At 34.2% G+C, this 21,109-nt stretch overlaps 1 protein-coding gene across 1 annotated transcript; it reads right to left on the bottom strand.

Annotated features, from left to right (window-relative positions):
• Positions 1-659: 659 nt before the first annotated feature.
• Positions 660-8,831, bottom strand: LOC123680233 (keratin-associated protein 16-1-like). The gene is made up of 3 exons (XM_045618024.1): positions 8,315-8,831; positions 8,032-8,206; positions 660-4,446 (listed from the first exon to the last, which is right to left on the bottom strand). The coding sequence occupies exons 1-3, from the start codon at positions 8,697-8,699 to the stop codon at positions 3,651-3,653; spliced, it is 1,356 nt and encodes a 451-aa protein (XP_045473980.1). The 5' UTR covers positions 8,700-8,831; the 3' UTR covers positions 660-3,650.
• Between the last annotated feature and the right edge of the window lie 12,278 nt (positions 8,832-21,109).

Raw genomic sequence — 21,109 nt, forward strand, 5'->3', positions numbered from 1 at the left:
CCTTTACGAAGGAATAAAATTTGATTTGATTCCATATTTCAGCTAATTTTTATACATCTACACTGTCAACAAGTATTATAGCTGTTGGTACAGACTCTGATTAAATATAAAATCATTTGAACATATACTGTGTAATTGCTCAGCCTAACTAGCACACGTGTGAGCAATTTACTAAAACCTCACGAAATATAATAACCAAGACCCCTAAGGTTTTTATTAGATGAGTCAACACAATGAGCGTTATTTTAGGGCCAGATTCAACAAGTTTAAGAATGGTGAATTCTATCTAATCGACTCCAACTTAAATTTGATCTAATCCGAAATCTGACCATCCAAGCAGTGTGGTGACGTATGTCGAGACAACTGCAGAGCCCCAGGCTGCTCACTTATAACATTGTCCTCTATTAGAATATTGATATATGTACGTAGGGTCAGGGTTAATTAGTTATGTTGGATTATAATCATAATTATTACTACTTACACCTTTTTTAAATAACCACAGAATGATGACTTCTAAGTAACTACATATCCTAACGCCCTGAAAGTTTTTAAAAAGTGATGATATAAGGCTACACAAAGTTTAGAAGTATAGTGAACTCTTGTAGTATTTACAGAAAAAAGTTAACTATAGTATAATTGACATCCAAATGAAATAATCATTTTGTAATTTAGTTATATTTGTTTCAGACTAATTAGAAGAGATGCACATATCACAATATCTCAATAAAGTACAACCTTTAGATTCAGGACAAAGTTTAGGACAAATACATCTGCATTCCCATTGCCTTGAATGTAAGATGCTTGCCACCAGAAAATTGGCTTGGTCTGCAGCATGCCCAAGGTCTGGATCTACACCATGGGCTTCCTCTACACTCGCTTCTTCTACAGTTATCTTGTAATCCATTGTGTTTCAAACAATCACATCCTCGAAGGAATTCTCCTCCGATTATTTCCACAGATTTACAGGGGTAACACCTTACGCTTGGGTTGAAACAGCAGGGAGCGGACGATAATGGAGGAATGGTACGGGGGCTGAAACATCCTCTACAACAACCTCCTAGTGCACGACCGCAACAAGCCATTTAAAATTTTTCAATACAAAGCAAAAAAACACTGAGAATTTTGGGAGAAAAGGAAAAAAATAATGATAAAGTTTCACTAGAATTTAGAACTGACACTTTCGGAAATATAATTTGAGTAATGACAGATGAAAGTTAGCCCACTTGTGATTCCATGAAAAACACAGAATTTATTGAATTCTTTTTTTTTCACATTATTGAGCCTTAGTCCTGTTCTTGATCGATTTATATACTTCCTAATTAATGCAGATGCTGCTTGGTCAGCCTGGGTTAAAAGAAGGAGAAGAAGGCCCAAAAAGAATTTTTGTATAATATGTTCATGAGTGTAAGGAATCTACCCTAAAAACCTCTGGATAGAAAATAATGGAAGTTGGATATTGTACGGCGACTGTAAAATGATAGTATATGAAAGTTTCACAAAGTAAACAGTAAATCTGGGTACATGCTCGAGCGGACCCGTAGTATCCACTGTCGTGGTTGAAGAAGAAGAAGAGGAAAAAGAAGATATTTTCTTGTTCTGGAGGCGTATTTATAGATGTAGATTGCCAACCGTCTCGTCTACTTTTGAAGGGACGTCCTTGTGGTCTTTTGCCCATTGGTTTCGAATCCCTCAAATTCTGCTAACATGCCTGTTTCACTCCCGTTTTCTCTGTCTTCTCCAATCGCAAAATATCCTGAATTTTAAATAATGATTTTTCATCTGAAATTAATCGAGAAAAAGTACCTCCTGCTAGCTTAAAGTCACGCAAACATTTATGGATTAATACTTTTCTTCAATCTAATGAAAGTGACAAGGAAATTTGGCGTTCGGAATGGAGTTGATCCTTCAGAGAAAGGTCTAGCTTTCAATCTCCCTAGGAGAATTTGGTGTATATTAAATCGACTCTGGCTAGGACTGGTCATGGTCGTTGCAAGAGAATGCATTTTTTTAGATTTAATTATAAAGTCGTTAACCGATATTGAAGAGAAAGGATGAAAAAGATTTTGCTTGGATGAAAAAGCCCTTCAATGTAAATGTCAGCTTATTCTGTGAACAAATACATAAAACAATCACTATACCTATACGGGGAGACTAAGTTTTATCTATTCTCACTTCTCCTTTCAGTCTCAGGACTTTATTTTTCCAGATAACATCCCTTAAGCATCCCGATTTTATAAGCTACTTTGTTACTTGGTTTTGTACCGATGCTTTTAGGTTTCTGTAACTGAATATTCCTACCTCATGGTATTCGAACTTCGAAACTTCTTCGAATTTACATCTTTTGTATTACCTTGCTACAACTAAAGATTTGGATTTGGACGTTGATATCTTCATGTTGTACTTTTCTGCTGCTGATTTGAATGCATGTACCATGCGCTGTACGTCGTCTTCGTTGTTCGAGATCAATTTCTAATGGTTGATAGCCTATATCCTTGTCCTGCATTTTCGCTTCTTGAACTACTTCATCCGTTATTATGCTAAATAACAGAGGGCTTGGATTGTCCCTTGACTTATTTCGGATTTTATCTTTATTTCTGATGTCCATTTATTATCTACTTCTATTTTCATTTTGTTATTATTTGTATTAGCTTCTTCAATGATCCAATTTTCACCAATTTTAACATAGATTTCAATTTGACACAATCAAAGGCTTCATTTTGGCATAAGAAAAACATTGTAGGGAATTGTTAGATTCCCCAAAAATATTCGAAGTCCGAAAGTTTAATACCATAAAAAAATCTAGAAAAAGGAAATAGCAAAAGCACACCCCTAACCTAAGAGATCTGCATAAAGGCCATGCTACTCTCCTCGAACCGTAGTCTTGATTCTAAATAAAGTCCCAAACTTTTACAGGTGTAAGATACCGGTAAAATAGTAAAACTGAGTTTCACAGTAAAACCCGAAGAGTAATCTGATGCTGACCACCAAAAGGCTCAAGAGTGTGTTAAATACGGTTTGTCCAGAATTCATGTTGCAGCTGCTGATCATCTGCTAAAGCTTAGTTCAGACAAGCCTTGTGTGATTATTTTCAGCATCAGATAATTCATTTGATTTAAGATTTTAGTGTGTAACTTGGTGATACTACTCTACCGGTATTTAACACCTGTAAAAGTTTGGGACTTACTTTAGAATCAAGGCTACGATCCGGGAAGCATGTAACTTCCAAACAGCGTCTTGCTTATGGAACTGAGGTTGATTTGTTATTCACACAAGACTTACCTGGACTAAGCTTCAGCAGATGATCAGCAGCAGTAATATGAAATTTGAAAAAACTAGAATTAACACTCTCTTGAGCCTCTATAGCCTGATCCAACATGAAGGAGTAATACAACTCGGTATCGTTTGCATAAAAATGATAGTTTCAATATGAAACGAAATATATAAATAATACACAAACCTTATATGTACCTGCAATGGACAAATACGTTTGGTGTATGCAATATAAGAAACAGTTTGAAAAAGTATTATTTTACTAGCTTTAGTATTTTTTTTCAAAGGAAATTCTTTATTATTTTTGCTTCATTAAACTATTGACAAAACACTCCAACGTATCATTTACAATACTCAGACGTGTATCAAATTCAACATGATTAACATTCTGTTGCTTTTATCTTCGCCTCCAAGTGTTTACCACCCGAAAATTTACTAGGTGCACAACATGCCCACTGTCGAGCCTTACAGAGAGCGGATCCTTGGCATTCTCTTCTTTTACAGCTATCCTGTAATCCATTATGCTTTCTACAATCACATCCCATCATATAGGTACCGCCAATTAACTGGTATGATTTACAAGGTTTCAGATCGATTTCACTAGGTTTACTCGACGGTTCGTTCTTCGGTGGATGACAAGAAGCGAAGCAAACCAGTCTGGATGGACACTTGTTCAGACGTGGTGGTGGACATGTCGGCGTGGGGCAAACTGGATAGCTCACGAAGGATATTTCGGGGCAGGACGGACGAGGTGGACAGGGTGGACATGGTGGGCAGGATAGACATGGTGGACACGGTGGGAAGGATGGACACGATGGGCAGGATGGACATGGTGGACACGATGGGAAGGATGGACACGATGGGCATGGTGGACACAGTGGGCACAATGGGCACGATGGACATGGTGGACCCGATGGACATGATGGACACGCTGGACACGGGTTTGGTGGCGGCGTTGTTGCCGGACAGCATGGTTTACATGATGGTGGTGGGCATTCTGGCTTCGGGCATGATGGCGGTGGGCAAAGACATGGGCATGATGGGAAGCAGGAGACACAAGGCTGAGGGCAAGAATATGGACAAGGGTCTGGCAAGCAACAGCAAGATGGTGACATGCATGGTGGAAAAAAGCAAGGAGTACACATCTTGGTATTCTTGTATGATGTTGAAGATTCACTAGAATTTTTCTATCACTGGGAATTTTGAAGATTTTCTGCCGAAGAGTTAACCGAAAATTATTTATGAAATGACAGTTTGTTCTGTCAATGTGAAATGATCACAAGCTCACTTATAATTCATATCTCCCAATCCTATCAAAAATTATTCTGAATAGGTAATGAAATATATTTGAAAAGTTTAACTACAAATCTCTATTCATTTCATGAAGATTTTATAGATTTCAACTCAATCGATTCTAGTTTCTTGATATATTGGGTAATTTGAGGAGGTTGAAAAAACTTTCAAGGATTGTGTCCAAAAATTTTGCTGTAGGAGACACCTGTAATAAGTGAGACATTGTACTTGGTAAGACAGTGGTTATATTTTTTAAATTCTCGACATGTTCAAGCTGCCTATACCTATAATCTGTGATTGTTTCATATTGATAGGAAATCGCGGTATCCTTCAAAGGGAGATCTGGCCAAGCGTTTAAAAAAACTAGTTCAAATGACTTTGGATATACTATACCAGACTATCTGATAACCTGTAGCAAAATGGCCTATGTACTTTCCATAGAAGAAACCTGTAAATTAGCTTACGAGTTGGCATCTATAGAAACAATTGCAATCTGCCAGGGTCATGGAGAAGGAACCAAATGGCTGGAGTGAACTGGAGAAGGGCATTTATAAAGAAAAACTCGGGTTTCTTCTCAAACCATTGGCATGCAGTTTCCAATTTTAGAAAAACACTTGAGTGGTTTCCGTGTTTGGCGGATGGTTCAAAAACTTAATGAAACTGGAACCGTAATAGAACAGGGTGTCTCAAATTCGATGCTCACTGAAAGCTTCTCGAAAACTATAAGACTTCGAGAAAAAATCTTCCCCAGACTTCTTTTGTCGCAATAATACGATATCAGAGAGCAGGTCATAGATATATTGATTTGTTCTCGGGTTATAGGGCGTTTCAGAAAAATGACATTTTAAAAAATTTTGCTATATCTTGGTTTCTGTTCGAAATATTCAAAAAATTCTCATTTTTTTCACTAATTTGTATAGTGTCACTAGTTAAATGCCACACCTATTGGCAGAGTTTTTGAGTGCTCATTCTCCAAACAGATAGCGTTATCATTTCATCAAAATATAGAGCGTATTTCCAAATAAGACGTGAGCCTTGGAGAACGTGTTAGTATAGTTAGTGTTAGTATATCTCATTTCTGTCGTTAGAGTCATATTTAGTGATAACCAAAAATCAACAATTTACGAGATATTTTAATTAATGTGATTATGAAAGATTTCTCACCTAACATCATTTTTCGTCAATTTTTTCTACTCTACGTTCAGTAAATTTATTTATAATTTTGGATTATTTTCGTGGCTAGCGAGAGTTCCGGATATAACACCGTCAGAATAGGAATAGACGAAGCGAGAAGATTGAAAGTAAATTTCAGGCGGAAAGTAACAACTGAAGAAATAAGAAAGAGGGCACGTGCTTGTATAAAGAATGGTGGAGGTCATTTCAAACATGATTTATGAATACATTTTCTAGTGAAATTTCGAGTTCAATTGCAAAAAAGATATTTAATTCATTACTTTCCTTTCTTTGTTTCTTTTCCCTTTCAAATCAAAATCTGCTGAAAAAAAAATTAGTGCCTGCATTCTGACGAAAGCTTTTTTTGGAAATAAAGAAGGAATTTGGCAAGTTTTTTTGAATAATTTTGTCATATGTACCGGGATTTTCACTATAATTTGACCCCCCATTTAACTTTGTTATTAAAAGAGGTACAAAAAAATGTTTTCTACAAAAGTTACACGAAATCGACTAGTGTTTTTTGAAATTATTTCACAAAAAGAAATATATACAGAGTGGGCAACATATTGAATGCAACTTCATTTTTTCAAATGGAAAACCCTGTATATTTTTCTATATTTGACTAGCTCTTTTTCCCGTGATTTCGAATATATAACATATGTTCGGCCTATCTCTCTTATTCTGAGTACCACAGAGTTTCAAATTTTAAGAACCACCTGGCATACTCAGTAATCAGTTTTCAAGTGGAAGGCTGCAATAATTCAAAATGCTCTTTTTTGAGTTATCTCGTTGGCAACGATATGACATACGTTTTCTACTATAAATTGGAATTGGATCATTTGGATGCAACTCCATATATTTTCTCCTTGTAGCTTCCTCATTTTTATTGTTCTCCACATAAAGCGAAAATATTTCATATTTTTCTGCTTCTAAGTAGTGCATATTCGATGAATAGTTTTATTCAATGACAAACGTATGTTATATATCGTTCCCAACGAGATAACTCAAAAAAGGGCATTTTGAGTTATCGCAGCCTTCCAATTGGAAACAGATTACTTAGCTTGCCAGGTGGTTCTTAAAATTTGAAACTCTGTGGTATACAAAATGAAAGAGATAGGCCAAACATATATTATATATTCGGAATCAAGGGACAAAGAGCTAGTCAAATATAGAAAAATATACAGGATGTTCCATTCGAAAAAATGAAGTTGCTGTCAATATGTTGCCCACTCTGTATATATTTCGTTTTGTGAAATAATTTTAAAAAACACTAGTCGATTTCGTGAAACTTTTGTAGAAAATATTTTTCTGTACCTCTTCTAGTAACAAAGTTATAGGGGGGTCAAATTATGGTGAAAAACCCGGTTCATGAATTGAGGAATCCAAAAGTTGCAGGCAAATTCATTTTGGAAATTCTTTTCTTCATATGTATACCAAATTTCATATCATGCTAATTTTTACTCAACATCTAATACAGCATAGTTTTGATTTTTTTCATACATATCCATATTTATTTCTGATGAAAATATTTTAAAATTCAAATCAAACTTGGTCAACGAAAAAAAAATTGACGAAAAATGGCGAAAAGGTGAGAATTTTTTCAAAAAACACAGAAACTCAAATATCTAGGAAACTTTTAACTTCGGTTAACAATAAATAAGGCTCAAACGACAGTAAATGAATGATATTAATATCTCCTTCAAAGTTCACGTCTTATTTGGAAACATCCTGTATATAATTTCGAATCTTGGGCCATGAGAGGTCTCCAAAGATAACTCCATGTTATGGATTATCATTATCAATATGCATTATTTGTCGGGAACATTCAATGACCAGATCTCTATATTTCAATTATTGAGATACAGAGATCTGGTCAAAGATTGTTCCCGACAAATACCTAATGCATATTTGACAGTTGCTATGATAACTCAAGCGGAAAAAGAATTAACATTTTTGTCTTAGGGAAATTTTGAAGTGCAATATGACATACTTATTATACATTTTTCAGATTAGCAAAAAAATTTAATAAGGAAAGAGGCACTTTCGAATATAATTTACGATAGAAAATAATAAAAATTTATTATGAATATTCTAAATGCCGGATTTGCAAATTTAACAATAACACCTTTTAATTATCTACTCATAAAAAAGTGCCTGTAGAAAGTAAAAATAGATTTTTAGAACACGCGAGCCATTCAGCATCGTTGGAAATGATAATTTTTCGAACTTGGCCACTCCGTACAAAGATCGTAAAAAAGATTTGAGTTCGTTTAGTTGTGTTTTATTCCTCCTGACGTTACAATAACAACTACAATGATCATCTTCAATAGTAAAGCTTCACCTATCCTTTTTGATATTTTATCCACAGCGTGATTTTCTTCATGGTCCCCCTTTTCATCTTTCTTACTTTTCCTGGACAATCCATTTTCCAAGTTAGTCTCCTTCTCTTTATACACCTCAACCATATAATCTGAAACAATTATTTTTCAATTATTCATAATGGCAATTACACGAGATATAAATTGATTGTTCCACAACTTCAATAGGTACCTTTTCCTTATTTGTAACTTACAACGTTAGCAGAAAAAACAACAGGATCGACACACTGGAAACGCAGGCCACGATAGACAAGGTGGACACAATGGGCACGATGGACATGGTGGACCCGATGGACATGATGGACACGGTGGACACGCTGGACATGGCCCAGGTGGTGGCGGACAGCAGGGTTTTGGTGGCGGACAGCAGGGTTTACATGGAGATGGACATAGTGGCTTTGGGCATGGTGGCGGTGGGCAAAGAGATGGGCAGGATGGGAAGCTGGGGACACAGGGCGCAGGGCAAGGATATGGACATCGTGGAGCTGGGTTGGCCGGAATGCAGGGGAATTCCTTACTTTCTGGCATTGGTATGTAACAACAGGATTGTGACATGAATGGAGATATAAAGACAGGAGTACACATCTTGGTTTTCTTGTATGAGGTTGAAGATTTACTAGAATTTTTCTATCACTGGAAATTTTGAAGATTTTCTGCCAAAAAGCTAACCGAAAATTATTTATGGAATGACAGTTCGTTTTGTCAATGTGAAATGAATCGCAAGCTCACTTATCATTTGCTCAATGTACCGTATGGAGAATGTTTCTGAATAATGAACATATAATATGTTTGAGCTATATTAAGCTACAATCTCTATTCATTTCATAAGAATCTTCCATAAAAATGTGATCAATGTCAACTCAATCGATTTCAGTTCCTTGATATCTCGAAACGTTTGGTGAATTGGTGAGGCGATTGATGAAACTATCAAGGAAAGTGTTACTAAATATTTGCTCTGTAGAGTGTTGTCAGATTTTTCCCAGAACTGGAGAAATTCAATGTCCTTAGGAGTAGGGAAAACAATTAGAAATGAGTCCTGCAAAAATTCTCTGGTTATTTCAGACAAAGAAGATATGTTTTTTAATTATGCTAGCGATATTTTACTTACAACAAAAGAATTATATAAAATATAGGGTTGTTATAAATTAACGTATCTTCATAGTAGGTGTTAACATATTTTGAATTTCCTTATCACATGTTTTATTGCTTTTTGTATATCATTTTATTGTAAATCATTTCAAGAAAAATCAGTTATATTTGCTCAAAAATTATTACATTCAATGGTAGTGGTGGTAACTATTAACTTATTTTAAATAGCAAATTTTTGAAATCATTCCAAGAGTGAAAGAGTTGATACCTCTTCTTGAGGAACCTAGATATTTAGATTGGGAAGTAATTGGTCCAATTAAATCTATGAAAATCATCAAAAGTTTCAGTTTCACACGGCAAATTAATCTAGTACCTATCTATAATAATCTGTGAACTTCAGTTAATTAAAATATTCTGTGGCCACCAAGGTCAATTGATTTAACTTCGTTGAATTTTTTCCTTTGGTTACTTTCAAAGAACAACATTTATCAATTTGAAAATATTGAAATTTTGCGAAAATATAACGGTGTTAAATCCGGAGACCTTGGTGCCTACCGAATATCTTAACTATCTGAAGTTCCTAGATTTTTATAGATAGGCTCTCGGTTGAATTGATGTGAGAAACTGAAGCTTTTGATGATTTTTATAGTTTTATAGGGAATTCATATATCATGTTATATATTTTTGGAGAGAAAAAAAGCGATTTTATTCGAAGAAATTGTTATGGTTTATATTTGGAAAAACTAAAGATTGTATTATAACTCCAAAAATAATAGCAATAAAAGATAAATGATTACACCAATGGATTCTACTGAAAAATTGCCAGTAGATTGTTTCCGTTTCATGTTAGTAGCACCAATGATGAAGAAATTATGAGCACTTTTCATTTCACGCCAGTTGAATTTATGAGATTAATTAATTTTTTTCAGCTCAAAAGAGTTCTGAGATTCCCTCACTAGACAATAAATTAAGTACACCCGATACAGTTGCACCTATGCCTTTTGATGTTTTATCCAAATAGAGTGATGATTTAGCTCGTGGTCTCTTTTCATCTTTCTATCTTTTCCATTCAATTCCTCTATTGTCTCTTCTTCACAAACTTCAACCAATTAATTTTTTAAATATTTATAATGGTAATTGCCACGAGTCAAAATCAGATATAAATTGAGTGTTTTACAACATCAATAAGTACCTATTCCTTATTTGTAAATAACAACGTTAGCAGAGAAAATAACAGAGGTCATCCAATGTTTTCGGCTTCCTTTTTTGGTAGTGAAAAAAAAACATGTTTCAAACATTCTTCGAAGAAGGTGATGGCTTTCTTGCGTTATATTCTCAGATGAGAGTAAATGAATAATAACTGAATGTAGTAAGTTGAGCGAGTTGAATGCACCATCATTGACTTTGCGGTTAAACTCATTATGTCGGAACTCTGGAAGACAATCTTAGGTATAGACCAACTATTCAATCAATCGATTTCGAAATATCTTGTGAGTATCTATCTGAACAATATAGGTAATGAATTTGTTTCCTAAGAACAATTTAATAGTATTTGATTGTGGACAATATCATTATTGAATCCAGGCAAGAATTAGAAATATTCGAATATCGCGAAAAACGCCTTATAAGATTTCCTTCTTTAAGTTGGGTATACTGCTGATAATTCCGGGACAGGTTAATTTTTATTTGCAAGCAGATATCCTCTGCTTGCAATTTTGTAAAGACTCTACCTAGTCTTTATACTGGTCCAGATTTCACAGTCCTGTTTCAGTGACATTATGTCAAACAGAAATATCACCTTAGACCTAAGACGTTATTTGTTTGTAGGTTGTAGGTTAGCCATTCAACAATATGGATCGTTTATTTACTGCCAAACATGTGAAAATTGTAAAAACTCACTACAAAAATAATTACTATGTGGTAAGTACGTTTCGTGCATTACGTACAGATTATGGTCGACATAATCGTTCATCTGAGTGTACAATTAGTAAAACAGTTAAAAAATCCGAAGGGACTGGATCTGTTACTCATGTCTTAAGGTCCATACATCATAGAAATGCATGCTTGACCGAAAATATTGCTGAAGTAAGTGAAACTATTTCCTTGGCCCGCACAACATTTGGGTCTCTCGTACGGCACGTAATGGCGAATTTTGAATCTGGATTTATGATGGTTGGATCTATTCTTATAAGGTTCTATTGACACAAGAACTAAATCCAGCTGTTCATGGAATGCGTTGAACATATGCTGATTGGGTGCTTGAACAACAACGTTTGACAACAATTTCTCACTCATGGAAATGTAAACAAGCAAAATTGTTGCATATGGGGCAGTGAAAAACCTCATGTAACTGCTGAGAGACCATAACATCCACAAAAAGTCACTGTATGTCGTGCAATTTGTTCAAGTGGAGTGATTGTCGAGTTAATGGTGAGATTTTCCAGGAATGTGCCTCTCAAGGATCAAGACCTGTTATGATATTTTATTTCACATATAATGTTCCAAGAATTATATTGAAATGATGAAAATTTGATTGATATTCTAAATGAAAGTGTGTTTTAATTTAACTTTACTTTAGGAATCTCAAAAAAATAACCTTATACAATGACCATAAGGGTTCTAGTGAAATATTCTATAACATTTCCTATTTTATTACATGCTGTTACTATTCTTGGCTTATATTTTCCAGAGAAGTAGGGAAGTTTTTGAACAGGGCACCCATATTACTGTATCTAAAGGAGAGCTGCTATTCGAAGTATGCTGGTTCGACTCCTCTAGACTTTTTTTTCAAAGTGGTGATTTTAAAAGTGATCAGATGCATAATAAAGGAGATCTTATTTGACCGTGTTAGAAAATTGCGAGGAATTCTAGCTATCCACCTGCATATTCATTTACAGAAGAAAAATTGGCATCAATATGAGGCATAAGCGAAAGTTTTGAATTAAGTCACACCCAAATCGCTGGAGCAAGTTACAGGCTACAATGTAATCCTAAAGAGTAGTGATGAATGATATTGCCTTCGATTTCAAATATATTTTCAGTAGATTCAACTTTGTGCACCAAAAATTCAAACGAAATTTCGAGAAACACACATCTTTGATTAGAAACTCTCATTCAAACAGCACCTGGACTATGACATCCGAAAGGGTAAAATGGTGCTTGCCAAATTGCCTTTGCTGTTCTCTTGTCGCAGCAGTGGCAGCAACATGTCCATTCAGTCCCACTGTTCAAAAATCATTCAGAATAAATTTACCCTGTATATATCATAGTAAATGGCTTCCTGACATATCATTCTCTGAAAACGCAATTTTCACGTGCAATGAGTTCGGCATGATATCTGTAATGAAATAGAAAGTCCATAAATATTGTAATTATAAATACTTTACCAAACGAATCTTTTTCCGTACTTGGAACAAGTTAAACAATAAGTGTAAACAATTTCTAACACAAAACAATTAAACTGCTCAAACAATTTCAATATCCTCTGTATTGTGTTACTTATGTAATCTTCGGTCTCAAGGAAAAATGCGCAATTGAAGTAGGTAAGTAATTGGTGTAATAGTAGGTAGTCTGGCTTCTTGTTATTCATCGTTGTTGTTATTGCAGGAAGTGGGTTGATGTTAAAATTTTAAATGAGAGGATATGTGAAGCTTTTCATCGATCAATTGGCAATGGCTGAATATCCTGGTACAGTTGACCAGTTACAAATTTTATGGGGGCTATTATCTGCAAGGAAAGAGAACAAAATGATCCCATTATTTTTCGCCTAGAACTGATTATTGAGGTAGATTGGAACACTGCAATCGAATTTAAATTTTCCATCTGAACGACCTCAACGTACAGGGTGTTTGAAGTAAGCGGATCACTGGATTTTGTGGCTTATCCTTTGAGCAATATTGAAAAGTGACCCATCATAACTATAGTATTTTTCACGGGATATCCATATATGCTATCGAACCAAGGCATGGAAAGTTATTGGGTTATTTTTCGAAAAATTTTTTTTAACTGGTTTCCAAAAACAAGAAGATCTAGAGACAATTACTCAGCAATTGTTTCTTCATTTGAACCTCCGGTTTTCAAGAAAACAAAATGATTGTTCTGGCTAAATATACTTAATAATATTTTCCCATATTTTCTGAATGTTCAATCGATTCTGAATCCGAAAATGTAAATATAGTGGTATTCTTATGTTTATTTCGAGCATTTTCATTCAAAATCAACCTGGGAAAATTCAGATTTAATATTCGGAAAATATATCCATATTGTCTGTAGTTCAATAAATATTCGATTATAAATTTTTAAGTTTTCATTTTGGATTATGATAGTAGCTTAAATATAATGCATTAATTTTCATTCAAAGATCTCAATATGTTCACTTTCGAAAAACTATATCCAAAATAACACTTCTTCATTCAAGAGTAAACATATTGAGAGCTTTCAATGAAAATTCAGGCTCTACCTATATATTTCCGCTTCTATTATAATCGAGAAATAAAACTTCGAAATTTGACAATCAAATATTTATGAAGCCATAGACAAAATGTTGGTTTTGAATGGAAATGCTTGAAATAAATAAAAAACTACCACTATATTGACATATTAGGATTCAGAATCGATTGAGCAATCGAAAAGTTTTTCCGTAAGGTATTTCCTTTTCGAGATTTTTACTGATTGAACTTCAACCGGTATAGAATTAGAATAAACATTTCAAGATTCTTAAAAAAATGACGCTGATAGCGTCATGATAACCATAGAAAATTTGAGCAGAATATCGATAACAAACCTTGTAACGAACGCTCATTAAAATTCGTGGTCAGTGGAGAAAATCAAAGTTGATTTTCTGTGAGTATGAGTAGAGCTTAGCTTAAACCATATTTTAGTGATATGGTGCAAGCTAAGCGCTACTCATTGTCACAGAAGACCAACTCGAATTTCTCCACAGCACTCTTGTCCACGAATTTTGATGAACGCTCGTTATTTTAGTGATAGGTACCAAGTTCAAATTTTGTTTTAAGCAAAAAAAACGTTCATAATATCAGTTTGGGTAAATAATTGTTATTGTTATTTATAATACAAGTGCAGAGGGCATTGACATTCTTCCAGGAGTTCAAAATTCAAAAACGAGCCACGAAGAGGCGAGTTTTTGAATGAAAGAGTGTTAGAATTATCCTTCTGTACGATTATTATACATTATTTTCTCTAATTCACTGAATTTTTGTTGAAATTGATGGAATATTTCCATTAATATCATTTAGTGGTTTTTACATTCAAAAATGTGGTTTGGCGAAACAGTTTTTTGTATCGCAAATTTGACAGATAATAAATGAATCCGTAACAGGAGATTTCCGAGTACCAACATTTAATCATAAAATATTACCATAAAATCCGTGCGAATCCGAAATATTCTCGCATGATTTTGTTCTACAAAATGTGGCAGAATGAACTGCCACTGAACATTTCTGCGTGCTTACTGCTTATTCCAGAGGAACAGAGGGATATCATTTGGACAAATGACAAATATTTAGAGTTTGGAATCTATTATAGTCTTGAATAATTCGGGATTAGGACTCATTGGTGGATATATGATGGATAATATGAGGTAGAAATAAATTTTGCCCGTCCGACTGCTGATGCTGGTTGGAAAATTATTAAAGTGCTAGAGACTTCGAATTTTTGGGGTAGGATCAGGGTCTGAATACCTCGAATAGGTTTCCGAGTAATACCTATGGGTAACTTATGGGTTATTGAGAAAAAACCCATCACAGATCGGACTGAAATAAAGAAGCCTTTGGAAAATAGCTGTTTACTTACATGTATATTCTCTGTAGTTTCATGATGGTTGAAATATTGAATTGATCGAATGTATCTACAATTTTTTTCGAAAATTCAATACCAACGTCATGGTTAAATGTTAAATTCAAGGAGCTCATTCAGTTTTATTTCCTTTTAAGATCCATCATTAATGTAATGTCATGTTGAATGATGCCAATTATTCCTCCCTCGGAGTGTTCTCACATTCCTGTTTCTCAAAGAAATGAAGAATATTGGGGAAACGATTCCATTTCATCATTTCCACATCTTCGTTCTAAACAAATAATAAAAGTGTTTTCATATTATACCAAATGCCATTTTAATATGTTAATCGTTTAATGTACCTATATGCAAAGTGAGTGCTATCATAAGTTTACTTTTTGAATTTACTTTTGGATTTGAGGACTTCAAATTAAGTTAATGGAAGTGAGCTTTGTACAGGTTTGAAATTGTTGATTTTTTGTTAATGAGATGTTTTAAAAATTTTTTGCATTCTGCAGAGTTGACTTCTATTAGGGCGACAAATTGGGTAGGTATATGCATAAGGCGGCAGTTTGGCTAGAGACGGCTCTGGGATAATACAAGTTTGTTCAATAAGTTTTGCGGTTCGATAAGAAAAACACAATTTTATGGTTTGAAATACATTTTATTATTCTCCCTGAACATCATGACATTTGTTGCTATGAGATTCCAATTTATGAATTCCATCCCTGAAGTGAGAATATTGAAGCGAAGCAAAATACGTTCAAGAGCTGTCATGACCTCATCATTTGATGAGAAACGCTTTCCACGCATTATTTTTTTTAGGTTTGGATAGCTAGGTGCTAAATCTGATGAATACGGTAAATGATATAACAATTCCAACTTTAATTCATGGATTTTAACCATTGCCAAAATGCTCCTTTCCTTTGATACGGTGCATTGTCATGATGAAAAAGAATTATTTTAGTTTGTAAGACCGAGTCTTTTTTCAAGAATTCTTTTCTTCAGATGGTCTGAAAGTTTACTATAATATTAATAATGTATTGTTCCACAAGTTCTCCTCTTTTTACAACAACGTTTAATCATATCTGTAATGTGAGGAAAGGAGGTTTGATAACGAAGTTGGAACTTAATTACTCAAAATATTTTTTTTTATTACCAATTCGATTGTTTTCACCTTACACTGGGTTTTTCTATAACAGAGTTACGAAGGAAAATATTCCTTGAATAATTTTGAAGAATAAAGTCCCATAAACATGAGCCCGCAAAAGCTTTGTTTGTATAGTCATACTTTTTAGTTTTTAGTGATGCTTATATTTATTAGTTTATCGAATCTTTATTAATCTTCGCCACAGAATTTGTTGATGAGTATCTACCATAAGTTATAATTAATTTATTCATCACAGATTACTAACTGGATTTTTATAATAACTTGGATTTTCCTGAGGATTACCTGAGAGCTGTTTGAATTTTTTTTTCTAAATCGATAGCAGATACGACAAAACTACAACAAACCAAAAAGTGTTGTACTAGACCAGAGTTTCTTTTCACATTTTTCTATAGAACCAGTGCTTCACCAAAAATAGTTCTGGTGGAAAGAAGCAGGTACCCTTCCAGAAAAAATATCACCCTATAGATTTGCATACAAAATAAGCACATCACAAGATGAAAACTTTAAATCGGAAGATCTATGACAATTCAAGTTAAATATTTTGTGAAGGGAAGGTGCTATGCGAAAAAAAACTTTAACACCGGTATCTCAAAACCAAAGCGTTTGCAGATTCATGTTATAGGACTTTTTTCTCAAAATGATCTGAGAAATCTGTCATTTTCATTTGTACACATTAGGAACACCGTTTAGATATAATCAATTCAGAACTGATATCTGCACAATTAAATTGCAATTTGAATGAATCACAATAAATTGTATAACACGGTCAGACAATTTTTCGATGCGAATTACTCAGTTCAGTACTTTGATAACTACTGTATTGAAATTTTGTGACGAGAATGAAACAAAAAACCGAAAATAACGAGTACGTGCATACCGATTACGAATGCAAAAAACGAGCGACACCGACAAAGCGGATAGATAAAGGAAAATAATAAACCTCGGACATAGATGTAATCGTAGAGCAGTAAAAGTACTCATCTTGAAAGCGATAACAAACCCATTAACCGTAAAAGGGTGCGATTTTGTACTCCGTGTCGATTTCAGAGGGAAATGAAATGATTATTGGTTCTTTTTGTAGAAAAATTTTCGTTTTTGCGAGAATTCTGAAATTTTATATTTTGGAAATGTTGGGGGGGGGGGAGTAATTACCACCCATTTCTACGCCCTTGCTGGAAACATTGAAAATATAGCTAGCCTTCCCTAGAATTTGTGTATAACCATAAAATAATCACAAAATATATGACTTAAGCTATGAACAAAAAAATACATATAATAATAATAGTAAATATAATCGATGAAAAAAAATCTTCGAAAAAGGGGGGGCGCTGTCTAAGATATTGCCACAGGCGCAATAGTACCTAGATACGGCCCTGCAAGTCTCATCCATAATGATAAATCGACGCACAAAAAATCCACATTATCCTTTCGAAAATGTCGCATTCGAATGTGTTTTTGTTCCATTGTTAGCGAATTCAATACCCAGCTTTCTGAAACCTAATACTTCAGTCAAAAAATCGCTTAAAGTGTCCAATGAGATGCCTAGAGCTTCCACTAAATCTCTTTCATTCACTTGACAATTTTCGAATACGATATCCTGTATTTTTCTACGATTTCTGGTGTTGTTGCTATTTTTCGACGTCCTTGACTTGGATCATCATCACGACTTGTACGATCGAATTTAAATTCAGCAACCCATATCTTTACTGTACCTACTAATTGAAGACGAAGAGTTATACTCTTATTCGTTCATAAATTTCCTTTGCTTTTAAACCTTACAAAAACATCACTGCACGATACCTACTTGATTTTTTCCATTTGAAAAAATACTATGACACTTCGATACTAAATGGCTTGTAAACAAGTAATGAATTTGCAGATTGAAATGAACTTCACGCACATTCATGTGAAGAGTATGCCAAAACAACAAAATTTAGGCTAGTAGTAACGTAAAATTTAATGAACAACCCGTGTATGTTCCAATTCATTATTCAACATCGGTCATCGAATCATCTGATCGCTTTCTTCCGATCTGGTATCATGACTTGAATGAAAGATTTCGGTGTTAATACAAACTTTGAGGTGATCCAGTAGTTTATACAACTTTCGCGAGGTCCAATTAAATGAAAACGATGATCACCCTCATTTATTGGCATTGATTTCGGTTCAATATCTGTAATTAACAAAATGGAGAGTTCACACAACTATTATTTATTCAGCTGGATCATAATAGGTTTTTTTTTCTAATACTGTTTGATGATTGATGAGTAGCGATTTGATGCTGATATACATGTTCAGACCAAGAATACTTATATTACCTGCCTTGTTTCTGTTCTATATTGTTGCAAAAGGGGGAAAGTTTTGACCGAAGGAACCATAACTCTCTCAACTTTCTTGCAGTTGCTTTCTCATTGTGACACAATATCATCACAGTTTATCAACGATTTCGGACTAGTTCAGAATCATCAGAAAAAGATTTTCTTTCTATTGTATTATACTACTATTCTTTGATTGTATTTTTTACGATAAGGGATCATATTTTTCAAAGGACTATATTCTAAATGTATCGGAAAATTACTCAGTATACTCTCTTTGTTATAATATCCTAGTACAATGATAATATTTGGTATTGAATATTTCCATTTCAAGCAGTCATATTATTTATACCTCCTATTTGAATTTCGACAAATAAAAAGGGCTAAATTTCAGCCATGGTAGGTTATTTCTTCTTTTATATAAAAAATAGGAAGTTTAAGAGAAGGTACCGGTATCATTGAATGGATTAGGGACAACTGTTCCAACCAGTTGCTGTTAGCGAACAAATGAAACTACGCAATTACTAAAAATGAGATTATACAAGCATCAACAACGCATTGGAATTGTTAAAATTCAATACGAATATGATGAAAATTTTGCAGTCACAGTTCTTCGTAAAACTGAAGCAATTTTGGGTTGTCATGAAACTCCTCCTCGGCCGGCAATATTAAAACTGTAGGAAAAATTTGAGCTATTGGAATAAGTTAGTGTTGTAAAGAATCGACACCGTATGTATCCCTCAAGAACAACAAAGAATATTGTTGCTGTAGCCCGAAGTCTTGACGAAAACCCAAGTTTATCAATTCCTAGTAGACATTGAAAATTAGGGATTCCACAAACGATATTACCTATATACCTACCGAATTTTGGATAAATTTTTAGGTCTTCAGGCTTTTAAAGAACTTTAATACATACAAAACTACTCAAGCCGATCGGTCACCAGCAACGTTGTATCTTCGCTGATTGGGTCCTTGAAATTGAAATGAATCAAAATAATCCGGATTTTCATCGAACAATCATCTTTGATTATGCACTTTCATCTCGGAGGCTACGTTAATAAGCAGAATTATAGCAATCTAAAAATTATTGTTGAAAAGAGTCTCAATCCTCAAAGTGGCACTGTTTGGTTCGGTTTTTGGTCTGGTGGTATGATTAGACCTGTTTGGTTCGGTTTTTGGTCTGGTGGTATGATTAGACCTGTTTGGTTCGGTTTTTGGTCTGGTGGTCTGATTAGACCTCACTTATTCGAAAAGGAAGCTGGTGCAGCTGTTACGGTGAACGGATTAGGCTACCGAGCTATGATTAATGCTTTTTCATGGCCATGATTGAAATCTATCGATGTGAACGCCTTTATTTTCAAAAAGAAGGAGCTACGTACCATACAGGCAACGAAACAATAGCAATTTTGCAAAAAAGTTTCCTGGCCGTGTTACTTCTTGAAGTGGGGATCGCAATTGGCCACAGTGATGTTATGATTTAACACCTTTAGACTTTTTTCTTTGAAGCCACGTAGAAGATAAGGAAGGTTTATGCCAATGCTCCAAAATCGATTCGAGATCTCAAATATGGATTTCGTGAAGTTATCGAGGACATACAGCCGCAAATGTGAGAATAGAAAATTCTATAAAAAGGATATGATACTGGAACCATGGCGGCTATTTGGCTTTTTTCATACCTTATTCACAGTGAAATGAATATCCATTGATTTCTTTCAAAATATTCTTGTCTTTTTTCAATACATATCAAAATGAAACCTCTTATTGGAAACCCCTTTTTACTCGTGTAGTGAGTTTTAAAACTTGTTGAAAAAATTCCCCATGACGAGTTCTTTCGAGCATTTGGGATCCCATTCTGTCAGGATTTTTGTAATTTTTGAATTTTGTTTCAACTTACTGACGATGAATTCGTGGTCGAATTGAAAAATGCCCGTTTTTCCTCCTGTCCGTAAGCACCTTAACTCTCGAACAGAGAAATCTATAAACCTTTCAGGATAAATGGATGGAATTGAACTAGAGGTTCCATAATTACGGATGTTCAAAATTTTGTTTCACTAATAATATCCAAAATCGAATATTAAATTAAGCCTTCAAGATTAATTCCATTTCATATTGATCCTGTTACCAGAATCAAGCTAATTTTGTAGGTAAATATAAAATAAAATGTTCAAGCTTTGTGCAAAATTTTTTTGTTAATCCATTATAAGAACCATGAAAAATTCCAAGGGGAGGTCGAAAAAAGAAACCTGATATTTCAATGACGATCTCAACAAGTTGATTTCTGTTAATAAGGGAATTAAGTTCGAAGAAAAATTCGGTTATTAACTGCTGCCTTATATTTTCTTTCTTGAACCGAAAAGCTATGTCGACGTTTAATTGATATCTATGTACCAGTATTATAATATATTGTTATATACTTAATAATAATCCTTCAGAAGATATATTTTCAATGTGAATTAACAACTACAACTCTTCTTTTACTCGGGTCTAAAATATTAATAATAATAATAAGCCTTTATTTCCAACAGGTAATGATACCCAATTACAGGAAATCAAAATCAACAATCAATATAAAATCAATAATAATTTACAAAAAAACAGAAATCAATGCTACATCATGAACGTTATCC

Source organism: Harmonia axyridis, chromosome 5 (assembly GCF_914767665.1).
Source record: "Harmonia axyridis chromosome 5, icHarAxyr1.1, whole genome shotgun sequence".
Classification (NCBI taxonomy): Eukaryota; Metazoa; Arthropoda; class Insecta; order Coleoptera; family Coccinellidae; genus Harmonia; species Harmonia axyridis.